This window comes from Rhinopithecus roxellana, chromosome 19, assembly GCF_007565055.1.
Source record: "Rhinopithecus roxellana isolate Shanxi Qingling chromosome 19, ASM756505v1, whole genome shotgun sequence".
In the NCBI taxonomy this organism is placed as follows: Eukaryota; Metazoa; Chordata; class Mammalia; order Primates; family Cercopithecidae; genus Rhinopithecus; species Rhinopithecus roxellana.
Window position 1 is genome coordinate 47,811,690 of NC_044567.1, and position 12,940 is coordinate 47,824,629.

A 12,940-nucleotide genomic window follows, 5' to 3' on the forward strand; every position below is an offset into this window, starting at 1 on the left:
TAGCATTGGGATTTAAGCGACCTCCAAAAAAAAAAAATAATAAAATCACATAATCTCTCTTTGGCCTGCCTTTTTTGTTTCTCAGCAGTCTACAAAGCTAAGAAGAACCTGAAAATCGGAGGGTGTGTACTCTATTTTTTCTGAGAACTTAAGGCTGAGAGCACAGCCTCCCCAGGAGATTAGCGGCAGAGATCCGCGCGCCCGGAGAAAGGCTAGCCCCAGGGCGCCCTAACTTCCAACTCCGGGAACAATCCAAACCCGGAGGCCGGCCGGGGAGGGGACAGCCCTAGGGGGCGGTGGGGATGGGAGCGGATGCTCCGGGGTCAGCTCTGGCACTCGCCGGCTGAGCCCAGCGCCAGTCTAGGTGAGCCCCACGGCAGTGAGGGACGCTCGCCAGGCGGCCCAGAGGAGTTAGATGACGTCACCTCCAGGAGGACTCGCTTTTTCATTAATGAAACCGGCCGGCGCGGGCGCATGCGCGTCAGGCCCCCTTCCCTCTCGCTTCCCCCCCTTTCCCAGCCGCGCTCTCAATCTCTAGCTCGCTCGCGCTCCCTCTCCCCGGGCCGTGGAAAGGATCCCACTTCCGGTGGGGTGTCATGGCGGCGTCTCGGACTGTGATGGCTGTGGGGAGACGGCGCTAGTGGGGAAAGCGACCAAGAGGCCCCCTCCCCTCCCCGGGTCCCCTTCCCCTACCCCCCCTTCCCCCAGCCTCTGTGCCAACGCCCCCTTTCCCTCTCCCCCTCCCGCTCGGCGCCGACCCCCCATCCCCACCCCCGTGGGAACGCTGGGAGCCTGCACTCCTCAGACCCTCTCCTCGCCTCTTCCCTAACCTCAGCCTCCGCTCCCCGCCCTCTTCCCGGCCCAGGGCGCCGGCCCACCCTTCCCTCCGCCGCCCCCCGGCCGCGGGGAGGACATGGCCGCGCACAGGCCGGTGGAATGGGTCCAGGCCGTGGTCAGCCGCTTCGACGAGCAGGTAACGGGCCCGTAGCTGGCGGGAGGTGGGAGCGGAGTGGGGGTGGGGACAGAGTGGGTGAGGGGAGGTAGGAGCGGCCGCCTCCCCCGCGGCTGCCTCTGGCTCTGGAGGAAATGAAGGGAAGAGAAGGGAAGGGGGGATAAGTGGGGGTGGCCAAGGCGGGAGGTGAGGGGTAGGAGGGGACAGCTGGGAGCTTGGGCTCCCTTTCCCTCCTAAGTCGGGGGGTGGGGCCTTGTCCCTGACCAGCCTCCGACCCTCCGTACCCTTTATCCCAGCCCTTCCGCTTGGGAATGGGGATGAGTGACCTGGGGGCCCCTTTAGGGGCGCGCCATCTGGATTTAATAATTACCCCCTTACTTTTGTTTCTGAGCAGAGATGGGTAACGTTTGGGGGTTCTCTCTTCCTCTTCCCTCCGTGACCCTCCTAACTGGGGACGAGCGAACCCTAAGGCCTATCTTATGTACCCACAATAGGAGAACGATAACATTCCGCCCCTCCCCCAGTTTCTTCAGCTTCCTCTCCTGGAGGGGGAAGAGCAGAAGAAAGCAAGGAAGGCACAGGTTTTCTTACTTTCTGCTCCATCGTCTCATCCTGCCCCGAGAGCTTCAAGTGCACACTCACTGCACATCTTTGTGATGCCCCAAAACGTCGTCCCCCATATCCTGATGACACAGACTGCCTTTTTTTTTTTTTATTGCTGTTTGCAGTGGAAACCGTGTTTCTGAAATATATTCCCCTTCCTTGATAATTGTAGTCTCTCCCCCCGCCTTTTTTTTTTTTTGCCAGCGGTCTGAGGATGTGATGTATTCTCGAGTGAGGATGTTGGGGAGTAAGGGGAGAAGGGTGAAAGGAAAGTGAGAAACTGCTTCTGAGCCACCAACAACACAGAGCAAAGCCAGCTGGGATATGGTCCCGGAGCGGATCATTCTGCTAGTGTTTGTGGTTGTTTTTGACTCTCTCCTCCTGGTTGACAAGAGAACTTTCATTGAGAATATTTGGGATGAAAAAAAAAGTTTTGTAGCTTGAGGAGGTGACTTTTTATCTCCTGAGTTTCACACAATAAATCCTGGGGCTGATTAGAATGAATTCACGCAGCATAGCCTTTTGTAAGTGGAAATTAGTTTAACTTTGTGTTGCTGTAGGTAGTTGGGGATGGTTTAAGGGATACTTTCTGCAGCTGTGGTTGCAGTGGGCTTCCTGTGATGGGAGAATTGTTTTAAGATTGAGTCAATCTATTTTGTTTACTGGATATAATGGTAAAACATTGTGGGAGTTGAAGGGGTGGGGGAAGAGCTCTTCCCTTATTTGATCCATAAACATTTCTTTACGGGACTCAAAGTGTTTCAGACCTACCTGGAAAATATCTGGGAATAGGCAGAGGAAGTTGAGAAGAAGCTATGTAGATAAAATAGAATTATGAAGCTGTCAGAGACTTGAAGGAATTGTTTTATCCATTCGTATGCTTCCAGACCCAAAGGCATCTAAACCAAACTATACTAATCCATCTGTGGTTTAATGTTACTGCATATAAAATATTGCATTATTGATGGAGTGTTAGATTTAAAACTTGGTAGAAAAGACTCTGTAATTTTAAGAAAGGATTTAAAAGGCAAATAGAAGAACCCCAAAGCTGACCCTTGCGGACCGCAGAATCTGGATGTAGGAATTTGAAGGATTCATACCACAATTCTCCTTAAATTTTAAAAATTAAAAATTTTTTTCAGTTTTTTCTTAATTTTATTTTTTTACTTCTTACCTGTTCATCTCTAGGCTTATTTACCGTATTGGAAAAAGATATTTTAAAGAGGAACGATTTTGGACTGGGCGCGGTGGCTCACGCCTGTAATCTCAGCACTTTGGGAGGCCGAGGCAGGTCGATCACCTGAGGTCAGGAGTTTGAGACTAGCCTGACTAACATAGTGAAACCTCATCTCTACTAAAAATACAAAAATTAGCCTGGTGTGGTTGCGGGCGCCTGTAATCCCAGCTACTCAGGAGGCTGAGGCAGGAGAATCACTTGAACCCAGGAGATGGAGGTTGCAGTGAGCCGAGATCATGCCACTGCACTCTAGCCCAGGCAACAGAGGAAGACTGTTGTCTCAAAAAAAAAAAGGAATGATTTTGATTATATGCCCATTAATCCAAGAAAGTGTTTCTCCTTCTGTCCCTAGTGTTAAAAGACCTTAAAGCTTCATTGTTATGCATATTGTGGAATCAAACTCACCACCATCTGTTAAAAATTAAGGACATAAGTTTTTAAAACAGCATTTTTCTGCATTCCTTATGTTGTAATTAAGAGAAAGATATATAGGAGAGATTATTCCTCACTTTTTTTTTTTTTTAATTGAGACAAGGTCTCACTCTGTCGCCCAGGCTGGAGTGCAGTAGCCTGATGTCGGTTCATTGCACCCCTGCTTCCCGCATTCGAGTGATTCTCCTGCTTCAGTCTCCCAAGTAGCTAGGATTACAGGTGTGCACCATCATGCCCGGCTAATTTTTGTATTTTTAGTAGAGACGGGGTTTCACCATGTTGGTCAGGCTGATCTCGAACTCCTGACCTCAGGTGATCTGCCCTCCTCGGCCTCTTGAAGTGCTGGGATTACAGGCGTGAGCCACTGTGCCTGGCCTATTCCTCATGTTTTTCTCTTGGAAAGTTAGTCTCTGACCTTGAGATGCAAAAATGTAAGGGTTTTCAGTGTTTAACATAAGGTGCTTACATATATTAATTTATTATAGAAGTGATAAATGTTTAATTCAAATTAGAGTTCATCTTAAGGTTGAAAATGTCCTTTAGTCAGAAAACTGAGGCATAGGGAGGTTAAGCGACATAAATGTATTAACAAGAGCTTCAGTATGAAAAGTAGTGAATGCTTGACCATCAGGGAGATACTTTTCCTAAGTATCCCACAGAATTTGTTCTAATCCATTAAATATACTTAGAAGAGTTTTTTTTTTTTTTTTAAATTTTTGAGACAGAGTTTCACGCTTCTTGCCCAGGCTGGAGTGCAGTCATGCAACCTTGGCTTACTGCAACCTCTGCCTCCCGGGTTCAAATGATTCTCCTGCCTCAGACTCCCAAGTAGCTGGGATTACAGGCGCGCATCACTACTCCTGGATAATACTTGTATTTTTAGTAGAGTTATGAGATTACAGGCGTGAGCCATCGCTTACATTTTTATTGAGGGGAGAAAAAGCCCTGCATGTACTGAGAGATATTTGTATAAGAATCTTAATAGTTTGGCCGGGCGTGGTGGCTCACACCTGTAATCCCAGCACTTTGGGAGGCCAAGGTGGGTGGATCATGAGGTCAGGAGCTTGAGACCATCCTGGCTAACACAGTGAAACCCCGCCTCTCCTAAAAATACAAAAATTATCTGGCCGTGGTGGCAGGCGCCTGTAGTCCTAGTTACTCTGGAGGCTGAGGCAGGAGAATGGCCTGAACCCGGGAGGTGGAGCTTGCAGTGAGCTGAGATGGCGCCACTGCCCTCCAGCCTGGGCGACAGAGCGAGACTCTGTCTCAAAAAACAACAAAAAAGAATCTTAATAGTTTCAACTGTTAATAAAACTTTTGAATTTTGGATTATATTATCTGTACTTTGCTCTACTGGGCCCAGGGGAAGTTAAGCTTTCCTTCTTATTACACCTAAGAGTTTGCATGTTGGACCACTTACGCCCCCAGGGAGCATGTGTGTGTCAGAAGATGGCAACTCTGTTTATGATTGCTGTTTTGGTTGGATTTCTAATATTCGGTGTGATTAAAGGAGAAATGCATTTCTAGCCACTGCTGATTACAGACATATTGCAGTCTGATGGGTATTGCTTAGCAACTTAGTGCAGTAGACTCAGTTAAAAGAAGTGGATGTGTGCCATATTGACATTTTGAGCTCACATTCTTGTGGGTAATATAAAATTCCTTAACCTGATAATATTGCAGTTAAACCTAGTATTTAGGGTCTAACTTGAATGCGTATTACCAATTTTAGAAGTAATCACCTCCTTGGTTAGGGAAATGACAGTTGCAAAGGTGGACAGCCAGAAAGCTGAATGTTATCGGTTACATCTTATGTCTCTCCTTAGCCTGCCTTTATGGTGCCAAATAGCAAGTTTCTAATTGAAACTGACAAATTGTAGGTGTGTAGCTTTTTTTTTTCCCCCCCTTGAGATGGAGTTTTGCTTTTGTCTCCCAGGCTGGAGTGCAATGGCGAGTTCTCAGCTCACTGCAACCTCTGCCTCCCGGGTTCAAGCCATTCTCCTGCCTCAGCCTCCCGAGAAGCTGGGACACACTTGGCTAATTTTTGTATTTTTAGTAGAGACGGGGGTTTCACCATGTTGGTCAGGCTGGTCTCGAACTCCTGACTTAAGGTGATCCACCTGCCTTGGCCTCCCAAAGTGCTGGGATTACAGGTGTGATCCACTTCGCCCGGCCAGGTGTGTAGCTTTTAATTGTGGTTCATTAACCCAGTTTCTAAGCAAATTAGAACCTTCTGTGTATCTCACCTAGTTCTGTATGCCCCACTGGTCCCTGTAGAGCTTTATTTCTGAAAGGAAGTATGGGAAAACTATGGATATTTGAACTTGAAAAAGAAGTCCATCCCAAAATGATTTGTTGTAAATATGATTATTTAAAGCAATTGTATTTTCCATATCTGATCAAGCAAAAGCAGTATATAAAAGCCAAAAAAAAAAAACCTCATTTAAATAACATGTTACAGAATAAACTCTGATTTTAGAGGTTATAATGGCATATCTGTTCTCATACATTGAGTGTTCATCTGAATGTACTTTGAATATATAGTGAGAGGTTCACAGTATAAAATGATTGGCAAGTATCTTCGAAATTACAAACCACATACTAATTAGACAAATAGATTTGCAAAACTTTGAAGCTTTTTGGATTTAAAAAATACCTCCTAGCTTCATTCTTCAAGCCTGGTCTGTAATTTTTATAAGGCCTTATAATAGTTGAAAATGAGTACTCTTTCATGATGAGGAATACTTTATGGTGAGTGAGAAATAATGCTTATTCTTCCAATTTTAGTATATGTGGTGCTGAAGCGAGCACAATAATGCTTATTCTTTACTTTGGAATTTTTTTTTTTTTTTTTTTTGAGATGGAGTCTTGCTCTGTCGCCCAGGTTGGAGTGCAGTGGCGCGATCTCAGCTCACTGCAACGTCCGCCTCCTGGGTTCAAGCGATTCCCTTGCCTCAGCTTCCCAAGTAGCTGTGACTACAGGCGCGTGCCACCATGCCCAGCTAATTTTTTATTTTTAGTAGAGACGGGGTTTCACCTTGTTAGCCAGGATGGGTCTCAATTTCTTGACGTCATGATCCGCCTGCCTTGACCTCCCAAAGTGCTGGGATTACAGGCATGAGCCATCGTGCCCGGCCCAGAATTCATCCTTTAAAAAAATTTCTTCCAACTGTTCCTCAGTTCTCTGCACCCCTTACACTTTCCACCTTATCTGTCTAGGAACTAATTTAGTCTTTATGTGGGCTTCTTTCTTTTTCACTTTTCAGGCTAAGATTTCCTTTCTCTTGGAAATCAGACGTTTACTTGGTCCTGCAGCTCTTTCTGTGGACCAGTCTTTTTTGTTGTTGTCAGATACCCGCCTCTACTGTTTATCCACCCATTTCCTTTATAACTCTGAAAAGTAGCTCCTGCTTCTGCTTTCCTTCTTGATTGCCGTTTTCTTGAAAGTGATTCCTTCTGGCAAAACATAGTGGTCTTTGCTTAGTTGTAATGCCACTGTGATGTTCCAGTGCCCACTGGAAACCAATCTCTTCTGGTTCCCAAGGCACAATACCTTTCTGCTGAATTGGAGTTCCTTAGTGGTGGTCTTAGTTTTGTTCTGTTATTCACTGCCTTTGTCCCTATCCTAGCCATTAGCTTTCCTATAGATCCTTGATTTCCTCATCTGTTGAAAAAGAAGTGGCTAGAAAATCTTTTAGATTCTTTCAAGTTTAAATATTCAGTGATTTTAATATTCTAACAGCATATCTCTGTGACCCAGCAGTCTACTGGGAGCTGACCCCACTTAATTTACTAAACTCTTTCCCATTATGCCTCTGCATGCACGTATGTTCCAGGCAGGTCACCTCAGTCTCTTCTGTATGTATCTTGCTTCTTCCCACTTCTTGGTCTTTGTTTCTGCCAGTCCCTGTCTGAATGCTTTAATTCCTCCTTTGTGCTTTTCTAATTCCTGTCCATCCTTCAGTGTTCAGCTCAGACTTCATTTTTTTTTTCCCATGAGGTTGTTTCAGACTAAACTCTGCTATCTCACTTCTTGGTATCTTTGTCACCTGGAGTTTTACAGAACCACACAGTAAGTTTTCTTCCTTTAGGAGGGTTGGTTGAACACAACTTGGCTTTGTTTTCTTTTTTTCTTGTCTTTTTATCAAATGGAGTGTATACTTTCTGAAAAACAAGGAACCCCATTTGAATTCTCTTCTAGTCACCCCAGTGCCCAGCACAGTCTTAAGCACACAGAACATTGATGGAATGTTTTTGAAATGATTCCTGGTTGAAGGGTAGACTGGCTAAATAAAAAAAAAGTGGTACTTTTGGCTTTGTTTTACTGAATTTTACTTCCGTGTTTGTAATAGCCTAGGTTTGATAAGTGATATTTTAACTAAGAATAAGAAAATTAGCATAAAGAAGGAATTTATACGTATTTATATTTCCTCCCATAGAGCAAACATGTATTTTGAATCAGGTTTCAGATCTGATCAACTACTTTGGTAATTTTGGATTTGTCACTTACTGTTAGGACATTTTGCAATGGTCTGATAGGATATGAATGTGAAGCACTTTGAAAAGTCTAAAATTTTTCTAATACAGGATTTATATGTTTTCTTTATAGCTGATTACTTTTTTTTTTTTTTTTTTTTGTGACAGAGTCTTGCTCTGTCGCCCAGGCTAGAGTGCAGTGTAGCTTATTACTGATTATTGTGTTTTCACTAAATAAGGGAGAGTAGGCCGGGTGTGGTAGCTTATGCTTGTAATCCCAGCACTTTGGAAGGCCCAGGTGGGAGGATTGCTTGAGGCCTTGAGTTCAAGACCAGGCTGGGCAACATAGTGGGATGCTGTTTCTAAAAAATATTAGTTGGGGCCGGGCGCGGTGGCTCAAGCCTGTAATCCCAGCACTTTGGGAGGCCGAGACGGGCGGATCACGAGGTCAGGAGATCGAGACCATCCTGGCTAACACGGTGAAACCCCGTCTCTACTAAAAAAATACAAAAATCTAGCTGGGCGAGGTGGCGGGCGCCTGTAGTCCCAGCTACTCGGGAGGCTGAGGCAGGAGAATGGCGTAAACCCGGGAGGCGGAGCTTGCAGTGAGCTGAGATCCGGCCACTGCACTCCAGCCCAGGCGACAGAGCGAGACTCCGTCTCAAAAAAAAAAAAAAAAAAAAAAAAAAAATTAGTTGGGTGTGGTGGCATGTGCCTATAGTCTCAGCTACTCAGGAGGCTGAGGCAGGAGGATCACTTGAACCCAGGAGTTCAAGGATACAGTGAGCCATGATTGTGCCACTATACTCCAGCTTGGGTGATAAGAGTGAGACCCTGTCTTCCAAAAAAAAAAAAAAAGGGAGCGCGACTAGTCTCTGGATATTCCTTTGTATGTACCTTGGCCAATATATACCTTACTTTAGTATCCATTGACAAGTTCTCTTTTTTTCTTCTTCTTTTTTTTGTTTTTTTGAGATAGAGTCTCGCTCTATTGCCCAGGTTGGAGTGCAATGTCATGATCTCAGCTCACTGCAAACTCCACCTTGTGGGTTCAAGCGGTTCTCATGCCTCAGCCTCCCAAGTAGCTGGCATTACAGGCATGTACCACCACACCCGGCTAATTTTTGTATTTTTAGTAGAGACAAGGTTTCGCCATGTTGGCTGGTCTCAAACTACTGACCTCAAGCGATCCGCCTGCCTCAGCCTCCCAAAGTGCTGGGATTACAGGCATAAGCTATGGCGCTGGGCTAATATTGTTACATTTTATTTTAAATGTTCCTGTTTTTTGCCCTACTCTTTTTATTTGACTTTTTAACTATTAGGAAATTAGATTCTTTTCTTAAATCTGCATTATTATTATTATTATTATTTTGAGACAAGGTCTCGCTTTGTCGCCCAGGGTGGAGTGTAGTGGTACAATTTTGGCTCAATGCAACCTCTGCCACCAGAGTTTAAGCGATTCTCCTGCCTCAGCCTCCCAAGTAGCTGGGATTACCACCACATCCAGCTGATTTTTTTTGTATTTTTAGTAGAGGCGGGGTTTCACCATATTGGCTAGGCTGGTCTTGAACTCCTGACCTGAGGTGATCCACCTGCCTCGGCCTCCCAAAGCGCTGGGATCACAGGCTTGAGCCACCATGCCTGGCCCTATTTTTGTATTTTTACTAGAGACGGGGTTTTGCCATATTGGCCAGACTGGCCTCAAACACCTGCCTCAGCCTCCCAAAGTACTGGGATTACAGGTGTAAGCCACTGTACCTGGCCTTAAGTCTGCTTTTAAAAAATGTTTTGGCTGGGTACAGTGGCTCATGCCTATAATTCAAGCTTTTTGGGAGGCTGAGGTGGGAGGATCACTTGAGCCTCAGAGTTTGAGACCAGCCTGGGCAACAGAGTGAGACCCCATCTCTACAAAAAGTGAAAAAAAAAAAAAAAAAAGAAAAAATCAGCCAGTGTGCATTGGTTAAAAGTAAAGAAAAAGCAGACAGAAATTAGCCAGATGTGGTAGTATATGCTACTTGGGAGGCTGAGTCAGGGTTGCTTGAGCCCAGGAAATTAAGGCTGCAGTGAGCCATGATTGCACCACTACACTCTGGCCTGGGTGAGACTCTGTCTCAAAACAAATACATTTTTTTAACATGGAGAAAGTATTTTTGTTTTTCATTTTTTATTTGAGTATAGGCCACTGCACCCAACCAAAAATTTTGTCCTTAAAAGTTTGAGTCATATAATACAGTAGTCAGAATGCCTTATTTTTCACATCTTTGTTGTTTAAATTACTCAGATTGCTATGGGGCTTTTTTGTCGTAGCTTTCAAATTTGGTGTTCTGGGGTTCTATGTAGACTATATTGTTGCATTCTAACAACATACTTTCAAGAATAAGCAGTGTATTAATTAAAAATGTGTTTTCTGCTTGTGTTCTTTAGGTCTGCGTCTGTTTTGGAGGTGTGTGTATATATAAGTCAAGGGACAGGAGGTATCGGAAGGCTCTAAAGGAAGTTTAAGGAGGAGAATGTTCTGTAGAAGTGGAAGGGGAGATTTGTGGTCCGCTTAAACTGTTAAAAGGCTTGGGATCAATACCAAAGCAGAATATGAGCATCTTAATCTGTTTCTTTGCAAAGGATTGACTTGTGTTTATAAAAGCATTGGCTTGTTTCATCTGACATCTTTTAGAATACCTCATTTTCTTGGGGGTGGGAAGGGAAAGATGAGACCATTTGTTTTGATCTTGAAGGACAGAAAAGTGGTTTTACATCGTAGTGACTGTGAATTAAGTTTAAGGTTTCAGCAAGTTGTAAATTTCTGTATCATACTATGTGGTAGAGCCTTCAGTAAACAGAGTACTCTCAGGTGTTTAATGCTATAGGATATGAATTATAACTGCTATTTATAGTACCCTCACTAACGTCTCTTAAAGACGATCCATTTGATCACTTCAGATGTTACATGCCTGTGATATATGATTATATTCTCCACATATAACTGGTTTTTAAAAATTGTTTATTATTCATTTGTTTTAGAAGTGAGGTCTGTTTTTGTTCCTCAGGCTGGAGTGCAGTGGTGTGATCATAGCGCACCAGAGCCTCCAACTCCTGGGCTCAAGAGATCTCCCATCTCCTGAATATCTAGGAATATGGGTGTGCGCCACCATACCTGGCTATTATTTTAATTTTTTTTGTAGAGACGGCATCTTGTTATGTTGCCCAGGCTGGTCTCAAACTCTTGGCCTCAGATAGTCTTTCCACCTTGGCTTCCCAAAGCACTGGAATTACAGGCGTGAACTACTGTGCTGGGTCCTGAGTGGCTTTTGAGCCATGGACTATATCATCAAAAAAGCTTCTGTTGAGACAAAGCTTCAAGGGGAGTTCATCCCACTAAAATGGAGAATTGGCATTACATTCGAAAACTTTACATATTCTTACCATAAATGGTACTAATTACTTTGCAGTAGCAGTAACTTGAGGTGCAAACTTCCAGATTGCATATTTTATTTAAACCATAGTCTGGCACTCATGGTTTGGCTTAGGGTTGCCACTGCAGTCCATAAGCTGTCGCCTGCTCTTATTCATATTTTATAGCTTTGAATGTCTTATGCTGTTGAACTTCAGAGAACTTTTTTTTTGAGACGGAGTTTTGCTGTTGTTGTCCAGGCTGGAGTACAGTGACGTGATCTTGGCTCACAGTAACCTCCGCCTCCCAGGTTCAAGCGATTTTCCTGCCTCAGCTTCCCAAGTAGCTGGGATGACAGGCATGTGCCACCACGCCCAGCTAATTTTGTTTTTTTAGTAGAGACAGGGTTTCACCATGTTGGTCAGGCTGGTATCAAACTCCCAACCTCAGGTGATCTGCCTGCCTTGGCCTCCCAAAGTGCTGGGATTACAGGCATGAGCCACCATGCCCGGCCGAGAACTTAACTTTTTCTGATGAAATTCTTTCCTGTTCCACCTCATTCCCGTGTCCCACCCCCACCAACAGAGTAGTGTATCTAGCACAAGAGGCATGAAGTTAATTTAGTAAATAGCAGGACTGCTAGAAACTTTTAAGGATTTTATTTAACTTATTTTTAATCAAAATTTTATACTCAGATAATGACCTTTTGGGAAGTTATATCTCTTAATGATCTCAAGTGGTGACTGTTTTCTGTTGACACAGTTTCTCTTGGGTAGTTCTCATAGTAATTTGGGAATGAGAAAACAACTTTTACCACTTTAGACTTGTGAGGGTAGGCTACTATGTAGTAAAAGAAAAGCTTTTGACTGTGCAATTTGCAGTGTGGTCTTGGGGAAGTCTCTTAATCTCTCTGAACATCACTTTTCTTTCTTTCTTTTTTTTTTTTTTTTTGAGGCGGAGTCTCGCTCTGTCGCCCGGACTGGAGTGCAGTGGCCGGATCTCAGTTTACTGCAAGCTCCGCCTTCCGGGTTTACGCCATTCTCCTGCCTCAGCCTCCCGAGTAGCTGGGACTACAGGCGCCCGCCACCTCGCCCGGCTAGTTTTTTTTTATATTTTTAGTAGAGACGGGGTTTCACCGTGTTAGCCAGGATGGTCTCGATCTCCTGACCTCGTGATCCGCCCGTCTCGGCCTCCCAAAGTGCTGGGATTACAGGCTTGAGCCACCGCGCCCGGCCTGAACATCAGTTTTCTATGTTTTCATATGTAAAATGGGCATGATACTTAACCTACTTACATCATGGGCTTGTTTAATGACTTAGGTATGAATCTTACATGAAAGGAAGCTGTAAATAGTCATAAAAATGTATTAGCATCTGTGCACTATTTTTTCCTATCCATTCTTTATAATTTGGTGATTATTATTTCTATTCTACATGAGAAAAAAGTTACAGAGGCAAAACAACACATTCACAATCATATGATATCTAATTAACTGAGTTAAACTAGAGTATGGATGTCTTAATCCTTAGATCACTAACTTTCCAATAAATAGTCTTAAAAATTCTAAATTTTACTAACAGGTAGTACAAATATGCAAAATGAGGGATGTGTGATTGCCTCTTCACTCGAAGATGGTATGTTATGTTTTTCCTTTTATGTTCATGTTAGAAGTATCTGAATCTTTTTAAGTTGGTTATATGTTAGAAATAGACGTAAATTTTAAAATTATATCCTTGATTTCATTATGTATTCTCCTGGTCACTTTATCAAAACTTCTTGAGCTGTTAGAAGTTGTAACATTGTTTCCCTTTTATTTAGTTATATACTCTCTGTACGTTCTTAAGTGAGAGAA

The 12,940-nt window shown here is 43.8% G+C and overlaps 1 protein-coding gene across 2 annotated transcripts in view; it reads left to right on the forward strand.

Annotated features, from left to right (window-relative positions):
• Positions 1-529: 529 nt before the first annotated feature.
• Positions 530-12,940, forward strand: part of NF1 (neurofibromin 1) — a 295,792-nt gene continuing 283,381 nt past the window's right edge. Inside the window, exon 1 of one of the 2 annotated variants that reach the window (XM_030923838.1) lies at positions 530-973. In XM_030923838.1, coding sequence (XP_030779698.1) covers positions 914-973 — 60 coding nt within the window. In that variant the 5' untranslated portion in view covers positions 530-913. The remainder of the gene's footprint in view (positions 974-12,940) is intronic. The other variant, XM_030923837.1, reaches the window with a different exon arrangement.